Below are 13743 nucleotides of genomic sequence, written 5' to 3'. Positions count from 1 at the left end.
TCTGGATTGTTTCTGGTTTTTTTTTCTGATTTTTGTTGAAAAACAGGAGGAAAGGGAAAACAAAGAGCATTTTCCTGGAGCTTGATCTTCTGACATATTTGTATCTGTATCAAGTGTTCAAGGATCCATTTATCTTCAGGATGAATTTTCAGAATATAAACATCTCAATAAAGCAAAACCAAATCATAAAAATAGAAGAATTGTAAAACCACAGTACCAAGGCTTCATTTCAAAAGCAGGGCAGTGAAAACATAAAGTCTTTCTGTTATTTGATTAAAAAAATAAAAATTGATAGCTAATTATCCATCTTTATATAGCTAAATGATTCACCTTAAACAAGCCTTTGGAGAAGTTCCTGTAAAAATTTAAGATAAACCCAGTAGATTTCTTCAGCAATTAAGTAAAAGGTATAAAAATGAGTCAAATAACTAAATAATTCAATAGGAAATTATAGCTGTGCTATAGAATTTTTATGAACTTTTATTAAAGTATTATATCCTTATTGCAGAATATCACCAGGCTTGGATAAAATTCTGCATACAAAATTATAGTTCTGTACTAAAATCTGATCTTCACTCTGAGTAGGGATAATTTTATATCATCACAAAATATCCTATTTCTTGTTTTGATCATAATTATTTGCCCGCATCATTGATTTTATGACTACTGTCTCTCACTTCTGAAAAAAAAAATAAATTGTTCCCAGCCTCTGAAAATGAATGCAATACTGTGTCTTTCTTCACACCTTAAAGCAATCTGTCAGGCAAGCACAAATAATGCAAGCCCTGGCTTCACAGAATACTCATTAAGAATATAAGAAACCTTTATATATTTATAAGGATTTTTCTCTAAATCCACGTTACAAAACAAAGCAAGATTTTAAAAAATGAAACAAAGACACATGCTTTTCCTTGGCATGGTGGAGGGGACTGCACAGGGTTTTGGGTGAGCACCTCCTCCATGTCTTTGCTCCTGAATTACCATGGAGGAGAATTCCTGAGATTTAGCTCCAGATATTGTCTGAGAGGCTTCCAGGTCCTTACTGCAAGGGTATCTCTGTGGTGCATCTGTGATCTGTCCTTGTATCTGAAGGCATTTTTTTCTACCAACTAAATTCAGCACTTGAAGACTTCAGGTTAAATCAAAACCTTGAGATGTAAGTACCTTTGGTGGATAATTCACAACAGAAAGGCAATGGAGGAAGATTAATCAAATAATATTTCTCCTTCCTTTGGCTAACAAAACTTCCTGAGGGCCAAACTAGGTCCTTTTCTGGATAATAACTCCACAAGCTGATTGTGTAGCACCAGCTGAAACATAAGACTGGAGATGTCCCTGGTAGTAATGCCTGTAGGGTACTTTTTCCTGAATTTTATCTAATGTGACATAACTAGGGATACTGAAGTCCTAATTTGAAAATTTGAGCCAATGAGATGTACAAGATACATGGTGAAAGTACTGGGATGCCTTGAAGAAGAAGCCCTGAGCATTCAGTGCCATCCCCACAGTTTCTGTCTCCATTTTTTTGTCTGTGTATCAGGCTACAGGTATTTCCAGCAAGCAAGTTCTGGTTGCTGTGCTCCCTGGCCTGCCCACATCTGCTGAACTCTTCATTTTACCATATCAGGATGCCACAGGAGAAAGAAAAAGATCAGCAGCAAACCTAGAGCAGGTATGGTGTCCATTACTTGGAGAAGTGTGTGTTTATGCCTTTCTGTGTATGTGTATATACATGAGATATATATATCTCTGTATGTATGTGGGATTTGTGTTTGGCTACAACTGATAATTATGGTAGGAATGCACCTGATGAACATCTGATTCAATGATCTGTTACACAATGTTACATCCTCTTTAGGTTTGGGGTTTTTTTATGTTTCTGGTTTTTGGGGGGTTGGTTGGTTGGCTTGGGTAGTTTTGGTTTATTTTTTAACTCCTCAGCATTGGAAACAGGCTTTGGAGCTGTGCTTAGGAGTTCAGATGCCCATTTGTGTTCCCCTAGAAGTCCTGTCTACTTCATAGAAGCAGAAGGAAAGAAGGAAGGGTTTAGGAAATTATTCCTGCCAACAACAACTGTGGAGTAGCTTCATGAAGCAAAGTTTTTGACACTGTGAAGAGTCTAAACAGCCCTGGAGGACAGAGCTGGGTGGTAAACCTGGGCAGTTCTGAACTTCTTTAGCTGAAGGCACAGGGCTGGGATAGGACAATCTGCCTTCCTGCTGATGCTGGAGGTGGGGCTGAGCCACTGTGGATTGTTTTTTTCTGTGAACAGCTGAAACAGGTTATGATGAGGAAGAACTCTGTCTCTTTGCAGACCCAAAAGTTCTGACCAACCAGATGGGCCTAGCAGGATTGTAATTGAAGGATAAAACACTGTGCTGGGCAAAAATCCTGAAATGACATAGAATTATTAAGGTTGGAAAATACCTCTAATAAAAGAACTCTAATCAAGTTTAATTGATAACCTAGTACTGCCATGTGCCCACTAAACTGTGTCCCAGAGCTCCTTTGCTGTCTCTCAGCTTCATAGTTCAGATTCCAGGGGCAAAAATAACTTGGGCCCTGAGGGAAGCATCACTGTACCTCTCTCTGCCTCTCCATACTCCATGTCCATGCCTCAAGCCATGTTAATTTAGCTGTGAGCCTCAAACCTCCCAGTCACCCATATTCTTAAGCTTTCCCTTGCTCAGCATTCCTAGCTGTCATCTTTTCTTTTGACAAATGACTCTTCAATTTTCACCACCCATGTAATAAACAAAAAATATGGAGATCTACTGCTCTGGAAAAATCTTTCCTTCCTTTTCTCCTTCATTTCCCCTTCTCTTTGCTTCCTTCACAAGTTGGCAAGGAAGCCCAGTCCATAAACTTTCAAATTTTCATCTGACCCAGCTCACCTCTGGCACTCAGCAGCTTACTTTTTCCTCCCTCTTTTTATGCCTCTCTTTTTCTCTCCTGTAAAGACAGAGTCTTTGTGGCTGTGGAGAAAAGAAGCCCTGGCAGTGCTCTCATGGCCTATTTCATGGACAAGAAGAAATGTCATTTTCACTGTGACTCCATCAATATCTCTGGCATCCTACAGGGTCCAAATGGTAGCCTTTGGAGGAGAGAGCAACTATTTGCCATTTGCAGCCAGCTCTTTCCTCTGAAAAAACCCCAGGATGGTCAGAATGTTTTTCTTTTTGGTCTGTGGGTGCTGCATTCCTCTTCCTAATAACTATAGTAGAAAATGGTGGAGTTTTTAGTGAGAATTGCCCAAGGGCCACAAAAGGTGTGTGTGCTCTCTGCTCTGCAGCATATTCTGATACTGCTCCTGTTTTGTCATCCATTTTGTCTGTGCTCCTTCACTGTGCCTTGCCCAAAGTGTTTCAGAGCTCATTCAACAGCCTCTTCCTGTGCTTGATGTTGCTGGGATGAGTATTGGGGGCAGATGTTTTGATGGCTCCAGCTTATGTTGCTTCTGAGGTACTTGTGATGTACGGTGCTCTTTTTTGGTAGGAATAGAAGTCTGGTTTGTGCTCCTGGGCAAGGAACATAGATTATTCAATAGTTTGTTCAAAGGCATGTATGTGAGTTTGTCAGTTTGCAGGTGCACACCCAAAGGAGTTACAGCTCTGAATCATTTTTTCTAGTTTAGAAGAGAAATTTCCAAGTATGCAGGGAATAAAATGGGAATAGTTTACACAAGTACTGCAATGGAATAAGGTATCTTAAGGAAGCACTTCATTACAGAGATTCCTTTCTTCATCCCCAGAGCTAGTCCACTGTTCTGCAAGGGGTGACCATGAGGACTGTGTGTGGCTGCATGGACTTTAATATTTACCAGTAAATCTCATTCATATTTAATAACCATGGAGGCTCACATTTTGCTGTTTCCCCTTGAGGTGGATTAAGCTGTTCTGTTTTTATCTGATATATACTCATTTGGCTTTGTAAACATTTTTAGGTCTGTCTGTCCAGCCACTTGTCTCTAGGTACATAATTCCCATTGACTTCAGAGGCACTTAAATGTCCACTATCCCTTGAAAATCTAGGTCTTGGTTTCCCATTTATCAAAGTCAATAATACTCCTGTGTGCCACACATGTTTTATGGGTCTGAACACAGTAGCCAGTAGTGGTGGGACTGCAGTAGTGATGCACTTGACAAATGTACATTTCCATGCAGATTTCCATGAGTGTGGTGCATTTGTGCCTCATGCTGTTTTTGAGACTGTGGTTAAATGGTAAATATAATTTTCTTGATGTATCACACTCATACAATTGTCCCAAATTATTTTTTTATGTATACATAGAATCGATTATTGTCATATCTGTTTGCATTTAGAAATGTGAAATCTGCATTCCTTATTCCTTTAGAGACCTTTAACAAGATTGACTTTTAGCTGTTGACAGCTAAAAAAAAATATAGGTACATGTGAGTCTGGGGAAGTTTTCTCAATGCACAACATAGGACAACTCCACCTAATAGATAAATACATAAAAAGTCCTTGATCCACTCCACTTTCTGTAGTCAGTGCAAAGTTATTCTTCACATTTTCCTAAAAAATCAAAAGGCCTTTTAATCCTGCAGAAGCCCAAAACACATTCACAAAATCTTTGACAGGAATATTGCGTCTTTTTCTTTTTTTTAATTTCTTTTTCAATTTTGTCATTGGATTGCTCTGTTTCATTTAACAGTAGCTGAGGACAGGCTACCACCCTGTTTAAAAATGTAGGAATAGTTGGCAGTTGTCAAACACTGATCTTTGATTTACATACTATGACTGCAACAACACTGAAATATCCCAAATCTTGCAAAACCAGAATTGCCACTGGCCCCTGGGGCTGGAATGCAGTTACAGCATCTTCATGGGTGGGCTTGGTGAATTTGATAATTACAGAATTCAGATCTGCTACTTCAAAAGCACAAAATTCTTTCTCTTGAGTGAAAAGCAAATTTCTAATACTAGCATTTCAAGAAATTGAGTTATTTTTAGCACAAATCTAGTTCAAATTGAATGCTTGGTAGCAAGATATTCTACTTAAAATTCAGTAGAGGGCAGTTATGGTTACTCTATTTAAGTGTACAGTTTTACTCAATAGGAGGATTCTGAGGGTTTACCTTTTTATTTATGCATTTCACAAATTATCTTCTTTTCATGTTGTTTGCTAGTGGGGGCTTTTTGTCAAACATAACAAATGCATTTTCTTTTAATCAAATGAAATGTAAGCAGATGGTAAGTGAAAATTCTGAAGTGATGTTTTCATATCAACTAAAGGTTTCACTGTTATCCTGAATTTCTCTTTAGTTCTCCATTTGGGTGCTTTTCACTGGCCTGTTCAAAATTACTATAGAAGAAAACAGGGGTAGGAGCAGATAGTTAATGGCATTTGAGGCCATTAATCTTTTCTCTGAGAAGAGCTCCCAGCAACAGAGCAGGATGGAGACTTTGGCAAATGGTGACATCAGCTGGTTGGTGGCCAACTGTACTCAGTATGTTGCAGCTGTGGCCAGTGCTGTATCCAGCCAAAGAGATGGGAAATGGCATGGATGACTGAATATCAAATGGACAGTGATGAACTGCAGAGATTAAATACCTCTTGTGAATTTAAAACCATTGAGAGTGGCATCCAGGAAGCCTGTAAGCACATACCTCCTGGGATTCTTTCCTTAAAGCAGATTTAGTTTTACATCTGTTCTTTGTAGCTGATGGAGCTTCTATCTTATTTTATAGTTTGGGGTTTTCTTTCCACCACCCTCCTAAGCTTTAGTGTTTCAGTGTATTTGCTTTCAGTATTTTCCTTTTCTCTGATGTATTTCAGGTGTGCCCATGACCAAAATATTTTTAGCAACAAGATCATGACAGTGAACACCTTCAAATCTTACAAAAAGTGGTGCCAATCAGTCCTGGAAATTAAATTCCAGGAAGAGGTTGATATATGGGGTAAATCTAATGTTTACTAGGAGAGATTTTTTTAACATCTGTGCCTTTGAATGAAGATCAGGTGTTCCACTGGTACTTAGGGGAGGTTGGGCCAGTATTGAGAAGTAAAGGCAGATGAGCAGAGGATGGAATAATGTGAACCAAAATACTTTGTACCAGGGGCTTTTTTTCCTTAGCCAGCTTTTCTTGATAGCTGCTTGTGTGCTGCAGGAGAGGCAGTGTAAATCTCTTGTCTTTATTCCTTTGAGTTAACTCCTGCCATGTGACTATCAGCCCTCTCTCCCTCATCTTTTGCTCAGTGTACAGAGCAGCCCTTGATTCTCAAGGCTGTTTCTGGTTGCCTTTGTTCATCAAAAGTGGATCCTGGCTTTTATGTCCAGGTTCTCTCTGGGTTCATATCTGCTGTTCCATTCTTGTCCCAGAGTAACCACAGGAATATCCTCTGCCTTGTGCTCTCACTGTGTCCCTGGGTACTCCCAGCAGCTTGAATTTAGCATCTTCCATTAAAGATCAGAAGAAATTCCTGCTGGAGCCAGTAAGTCATTGCCTGTGCTCTTTCCAGTGCTAAGGCAAGCAAGCTTTAGAGGCCCCATGTGAAGTGTCCAAGGTCATCCAGGGCAAGTGGCACAGTTTAAAGAATTCCACATTGGCCCTGACTGCTTCACTTTCCCAATGTTGGTTCAAGTTTCTTCCTGCTAAATCAATGTGCATAATTCTTTCCTTAGTTGTTTATTGATTTGCTCGATGAATTGAAGTGTAGCACTCATTACTTGGGATCTTTACACAGTATCTATAAAATTATCAAGATTCTTAGCTACTGCATACTGGCACAGTTGAATCACATTCAATTAGTCTAAAATAATTTACATCAGGGGTTTCAAAAGTCAATAAAGGTATGGGAAAATGCCCTTCTCAGTGATAATTCTACTTCTTGGTTCACATGGTTCTTTTACAGTCCTAAATCTGACAAAATGCTAAGAGAAGCCAAATTAATTTTTGTTTTATTCCATTTTTAAATTGGAATCTCTTTTATTTCCCATTCACAAATTGTCTGTTATTATTATTCATTATGTGTCCTTTGATGAAAAATGATACATGAAGAATAGTTCCTATTACTGAATTATTTTTGCACATCATGCTTAATTCTGCAAATGAAGCAGATAAAGTCAATGAGGCTCAGTTAAGGACCAAAACTAATTCTGAAAGCTAATTATTTTCACAAGAGAGACTCTTGAAGACTATAAATTAAGAGGTTGCTATTCTAAGAAGTTTTGTCTTCAGCTAAGTTAGTTGCATCTCCAGGAGGGAGAGATGAAGAGGGGGAGGCCTGAGGCCAACCTGTTCCCCAGATGGAGATCTGGCTGTTCACCTGGAGTCACATTGCTTTTTTTGGAACAAGTCAAAGTACTTTGATGTTTCTTTTTCTGCTTTTTAAACCAAAATGCCTCCATGGTATCACTTTGAGTGCAGAAATAAAGGGAAGCACAAACCCAAAAATGTTTACCATCAAAACCTTTTTATTACCTCAACAACTGAGATCAGCCTTTGTGTAAAAATTTAATTCACTTTATTAGTGCTGAAAATGAGTCAAGTCAGAACCACTCCTAGATTGAAGTCTGATAACTGAGCTAGAAATAGGCTTACTCTTACTTTGGAGTAAGAAAGGTAAAGTTCTCTAATCCCAAAGCAAATGTCCTGACACCTTTCAGTGCACAGGTCCCCTTGGGACCATGTGAGGACCACAAACATTGCTAGGTCCAGCTCTGGAGAGCAGTGTCCATTCCCAATGTGAATTTGCCCTTGAGATTTATGTAAGCTGCTCACTGATCTCAAATACTGGCATTTTAAGCCATTATGTTTGGTTTCTATTTCAGATAATTTTTAGGAGTATAGAAATGCATTTTCACTCTGTCTGTTTTGAAGAGAATCTTGTTTTCGACATAAAGAAAAATGAAAATATTGTACCAAGCAAGCAAACATTTTAAAAACATGTCTGAATGCATCTGTTGTTCCCTTGGATGTGTGTGTCAGGAATCTCCAGAGCTGCCTGAGGAAGGCAGATGTCTGATTCTCACTAGAACTTCTGGCACTTTTGAAGATCTTAGGCTGTTACTCACTTTTTTCAGTTGTTCAGATTCCATAATGACCAAGGATAAAAAAAAAAAAAAAAAAAAAGCTGTACACAAAAAGCCACTGGGAGAACATGTAATTAATCGAGCCAAGGAAATATTCTCCATTTTCTGTGCAGGATGAAGAGTGTTGCTGCCAGTTTTGACACTTTGTGTGTAGTCCTGGAACAGTTATGGCTGTTTCAAGCCTCTTCTGAGACACTGATGGTCTCAGGCAGAAATTATTTTTGTCTGAGATGAATTTGTACAGGATGTTAGGCAGTGAAGTCCTCATTCATAATCAAGTAGCAAAGCAATACAGTAATAATAAATTTCAGTTGTTACTCCTTCTTTCTGTCTTTCTTCCCTTTTCTTTGTACTTCACCCTTGCTGCCTCTCTCTATCCTGTTTTTCCTCTCCATTGGCCCTCCAGAGAGGAATACCTGTTGACTTTCCTCTCTCACACACCTTGCCTGTGGCAGGCAGCCCCAGCACCTCTCAGCTGCTGTTTTGCCACAGGAGCTCTCAGGCAGGTGACATCTCACTGTCCCTTCAAGTCAGTAGTGCCCAACCTAATCCCTTGTACCTTCTCATGCTGACTTTCTCCACACTCTCCCATTCTTCCCTTTCTTGCCCAAATCCTTGAGGAAGCCATTCTCCAGCACTTTTTTTTACCTCTGCTCTCTCCATGACATTTTGTGCAGCTATCACCATGTGATGAAGAAGAATAACACACAATGTGGTTATCTCCTTTCTTTAGTTTACTGTCTTTTATTTGCTGGTGGTTTTTTTATTTGTTGTTGTTGTTGTTTTTGGTTTTTTTGGGTTTTTTTTTCCCAGAGGCTCAGCTGCCCTAGCACCATCAGGATCTCAGAGCAGAAAGGAAAATTCCTGCAGAGTTATGGAGGAGAGCTGTTGGATTTTGTGTAGGACTGGATACAGCCAGGATGATACTTTTCCCATTAGTTCCATGAGCCATTAATGTACCTGGTTTGCAGAATACTAATCTGCATCTGTCGCTCTAGTTTTAAAGATGAAAAACTTTTTATAGTTGTCAATCTTGGTTATTAATACAGTCAAATCCTTGAAGAGGGCTATAATTTGCTTCCCAGGCATTCTTCATGTACTGCACATCTTTGTGTCACCATCCCTGCTGCTCTGAGCTCAACAGATGGCTCTTTGAATGCAGGTGGTAATTTTTTTCTTGCTATTGGAAGAAATATATTTACTGCTCATTCTGGCACTCATGAAATAAATTGTAACTTTAAAGAGATGTATTTAAAAATATAAATAAAATGCCTGTAAGAGTTATTGCCAAATTGATATTGGACCGAAGGCACCTATTCAAGTGATCAGCAGCCAGAAATGAAGTGTATGAGCCAAGAGTATTGAAACAACCATTAAGAATGTTAAAAAAAAAAAAAAAGAGAAGCAGATAAATCTCATACTGTGATGAATGATAGCCAAGGAACATCTAATCATATCTGGGTAGAATTCACTGAAATAGCTCAACCAGACAAAAATGAATAACATGAAAAAGATGGTGTAAAAATTATTGGAATGTTCTTTTTTCTGACAATTGTTCATTAATCTTCAAGAAGGAATAAGGATTTATTTAAAACAAATTGAATTAAGTGGTGAGCACTAGAATAGGATTCCACTTGATCCTGATTTTTTGGCTATAAAAACACATTCTGAGCAACTGCATATTAAGGTTTATGGGGGGATGTTGTTTTTCCAGTTTTCCAACCACTGCTCCTTAATAAGCCGACCTGGAGAGCTGTGACTGTTGAATTGAAAAATTGATCTGTGTTGTAAGAAAATGTGAAATACATGAAATGTGAGGCAAATGAACATACAAAAGACACACAACAAACTGTCAACACCATGTCTCTTTGATTAATCTACCTGAATTTTTTGTTTTTAATGACAAGATGTCTGGAACTTCTTGCATGTAATGAAGTGTGATGTGATGTGGAAAAAGTGGATCGCTGTATATTGTGACAAACTGACTTAAAAAAAGGCATTTTGCCAACAAATTGGACCAAAGTTTGGCTCCTTTACTGTACAAATACAGATTTCATGGGGTCCTATCTCATCTTTTATGTTGTGTCCTTGAAGGAGGAGTAATCAGCTTCATTTCTATTAGGGCTCTGTTGATGTTGTCAGTTATGGAAAGATAATCTGGTGATCTGAAAGCTCTGTGAAAGAGAGTGGGTTATGCATGTAACCCATAAGAAGAGATAGAACATGTATTTTTTTTAAGCCACATTCTGTAGTCAGTAAACACTTAGACATTCAAGCTGGTTCTGGTACATTTTTAAGGATTAGGGAGCAGCTGGTTTGAATCTCAGAGCTGGATGAAATGAAATTTGCTTTTAGAACTGGAAAATTAACTGCCAGCTGTGGCAAGAATCTAAACCATTCATTTTTATCCAGGTATATTTTCATGTTACAAAAATACTCAGAGCATGGAACTGGTCATTTAACAATCAAGAAGTTGCTCACTACGAGCAGGTGTTGATTAACAATTGAAATGTTCCTTTTCCCTTGAACAGGGAATGAGTTCACTGGCCAGTGCTGCTCTGGCTGGTCCTGTGGCCACTTTCCCATGTAGGTGGGATGTTCCTGTGGGGCTCAATCCCCTTTTACTGCTGAGCTGCTCCCACAGAGGTGTGACAGGGCACCTTGTTGCTCAGTTAGTGCTGACCATACACAAACCACCCTGTCCAAAATCCTTCATTGTGAGGTGATGGGAATTTGTGCTTGGAAAGTCTCCAAAATCTTTGCTTTGCCCACCGCTCCATTTCCTAGCCACCTACTGGCAATCTAAACCAATAATCAAGAAACAAATGCATTTCTTTATTCTTTTTTTTTTTTTTTCTCTTTGTTGGTTGGTTGGTTGGATTTTTCCTTCCCAGATTTCAGAAACGCTGATCCAGAAACTGAATCAAAACCTGGTCCATTTTGAGTTGAAGCCAGGAGTTCGAATCCTTGTCCACGCTGCCCATTTAACAGCAGGTGAGTGTTCTCTCTCTGTGTGTGCCTTCTGTGTAGCTCTGTGGCACAGCAAGCAATATATCAATGGTAGTAGTGTGCTATCAGCTTTTTTAAACATTGCTTTAAACATTTCTCTTTTTTTATATCACAATAACAACACGGTGTATGAGCAGACATTAAAATTTCTGCTCTACCTCACCTTTCTATATCATGTCAAAAAGATTGCATTTACAGCTAATCCTTTTGTTTCCTTAGGTGCAAGAATTTACTGCTTTTTTTGAAACGTGGTATAAGTAACAGTAGAAGTTTGTATTTCTTGGTTATCTCTGAAATATTTAACAGCTAAGCAGCACCATGGCATTTTCAGCCTGGGTCACACAGAGCAAAAGTTACCTGCTAGCCTTGGATATGTGCAGATATTCTAGAGTCAACAAGCATTCAAAGCAACTAAACACTCTCAAAAGTTGTTCAGCAGTCTGAAAGACATATAGATATGTGCAAAAGACAAAAGAAAATGGACAAAAATAAGATTGGGCATTGGAAATTAACTAATCTTATCTCAAAATAAATAATCTCCAAAGTCCTGATATTTAATTACATATGTCACTGTCCATTCTGCATGCTAAAACCTCATTTCATAGCACAGGTCCTACTAAACTATTACAGGAGATGGGACAAACCAATCCACACTCTTAGGAGTTCACTTTCCCCAGGCACTGCTGATAATTCTGATCAGTTGGTATCAGCTGGTTTTGGTAGCTTGCAAACTTACACCCTCAGTTCATTTGCACCAGCAAACTGCTCTCCAAAAAGCTTTTTGTGGTGTGCATGGATCTGCCTAACCAGGTGTCAGTCCACGTGCTGCCTTGTAAGCAGTAAGAAAAAAGGAGACTATTAAGAAAGAGTGTGGTGTAACTGCATTTAAATTCCCCCAAAAGAAAGGCTTGGGGTTTCCAATATTTCATTTTTCCTAAGAAGAACTAACTTTCTCATCTCTGTCCTGGGAATATTGCTGTATATTTCTGCTTTCTATTAGCTGTGCAACAGATGACCAGATGCTTATTTTTAGACAAGTTAGAACCAAAAGCATTTAATGTCAGCTTCAAAAATGGAGTTGCAGGCAATTGTTCATAATTTTTACCAAAAATGCACGTTTTTATTTGTATTTTCACATAGACACCAGGAAGAAGTATTTTCTGTCCATAGCAGGTGCAAACACTCTTTTTTTCTGCAAGGCAGACTTTGCTGTACTTTCTCAAAGCCACCAGTGAGTGATTGCTGTAACTGGACTCACAGTGTCCCATAGGAACCCTATAGGATTTTGTATCTTGCAGAAACAGGATACAGTAAGAATGCAAAATGAGCTTGGGTGGCCAAACTATGCATTAAAAACCCAGAGAACAGCCACTGTGAGGTCTTTGAGGAATTATGTCTCCTTAACAAGCTGCAGAGGTCATGTTCTCTGTCTAAGTAAAAGGCCCAATTTCATTACCAAAAATTGTGAATAGTTCAAAATCTGACAAAAAGCCATGAGAGACTTCTCTGCTGAAAGCTGTTGTTTTGGTTGGTAGAAAATAAGAACTGGCCTTTGGAAATCCAAGCTTTTGTAAAAAATTAAATAAAATGAAGCAGGGAAATCTGGAACACAGCACAGTGCCAGAAGCAACCCTTAGAAAACACAGTCCCAGGGGATGCACGTGCCCCAAGGTGCTGCTCTGGGCTGTGTTATCCCTTCTTTCCCAACCTTTCCACTGATTTTGTGTTGGACTCTGGTAGCTGTGGGCAGTAGCTGGCTGAACCACAAAGCTCAGCAGGTGTTTTTGGAAGTGTGCACACACTTACATGTGTGCACCTAGATTAATGTTGCCATGCCTGAGTGCACAGGTGTGTTCCCCTCTGTGTGTGCCTGCCCACACACAGCAGCATTTTCTGCAGCACAGGAGTAAAGTGCAGGTTTCTAAAGCAACTTGGAGTAGACAGTCAAGCAGAACCTGTAGAAATGACCCTGTGTGTGTGTGTGAGTGTGTGAGTGTGTGTGTGTGTGCATTCCCTGGAGCACAGAGGAATGACAGGCACTGGCCTCAGCACATTTCAGACTTTTGTCTTCTTTGTTCAGACCACACTAGAGAAAGGATTAATTTATGGCAATTATAGACAACAGACTGTGATTCTGTCATCATGTTCATTCCTTCTTCTCATGAGATAAACAAACCCATGTCCCCAGCCCAACAGACAACAACTTCAGCTTTAAGGCAGAGGAAAATATGCCAATATTCCTCACAAAGCAGTTAAATAGCTGTTTATTGCTAGGCTCTCAGTGCAGCATTAGAGCAAGAACATTGAGTGATGCTGAATCTGAATAGGCTGGAGAGCCACTTTGTCATCCCACAGAGCTGCAGAGACCCACAAAACACAGATGGAGAGGGGACAGAGTGGAGATGTGTAAGGAATTCATATTAATGGATTCTTTCATTTGGATTCCTGCTAGATGTGGGAAGGGCAAGGTTTTTTGCTTCTCTTTGTAAACGTTGGCTTTATCAATCTGAGTGTGAAGCTGAAAATACATCTGCATGTGATGTGTGTGCCTTTGCCTGTGTGTGCCTGTTTCCTTGTCTTCTGGCTGGTTTAGGAGGGCTCTGTTCAGTGCAGGGCTAGGATGTGTGTGTTTGGCTGCAGTTTGAGTTGCCTTTGAGTGCCATGCAGAGGAGGGCAC

General features: G+C 39.4%; 1 protein-coding gene across 4 annotated transcripts in view; it reads left to right on the top strand.

Annotated features, from left to right (window-relative positions):
• Positions 1–13743, top strand: part of SORCS1 (sortilin related VPS10 domain containing receptor 1) — a 259464-nt gene that overhangs the window by 239755 nt on the left and 5966 nt on the right. For all 4 annotated transcript variants that reach the window (XM_079313142.1, XM_079313140.1, XM_079313141.1 and 1 more), the window contains exons 23-24: positions 1541–1672; positions 10952–11051. In XM_079313142.1, the coding sequence (XP_079169268.1) occupies positions 1541–1672; positions 10952–11051 (232 nt within the window). The remainder of the gene's footprint in view (positions 1–1540; positions 1673–10951; positions 11052–13743) is intronic.

The sequence above is a fragment of the Erithacus rubecula genome (assembly GCF_903797595.1).
Source record: "Erithacus rubecula genome assembly, chromosome: 9".
Lineage (NCBI taxonomy): Eukaryota > Metazoa > Chordata > Aves > Passeriformes > Muscicapidae > Erithacus > Erithacus rubecula.
The sequence above is the reverse complement of the archived record's forward strand: the minus strand, read 5'-3'. Positions and strand labels throughout refer to the sequence as shown.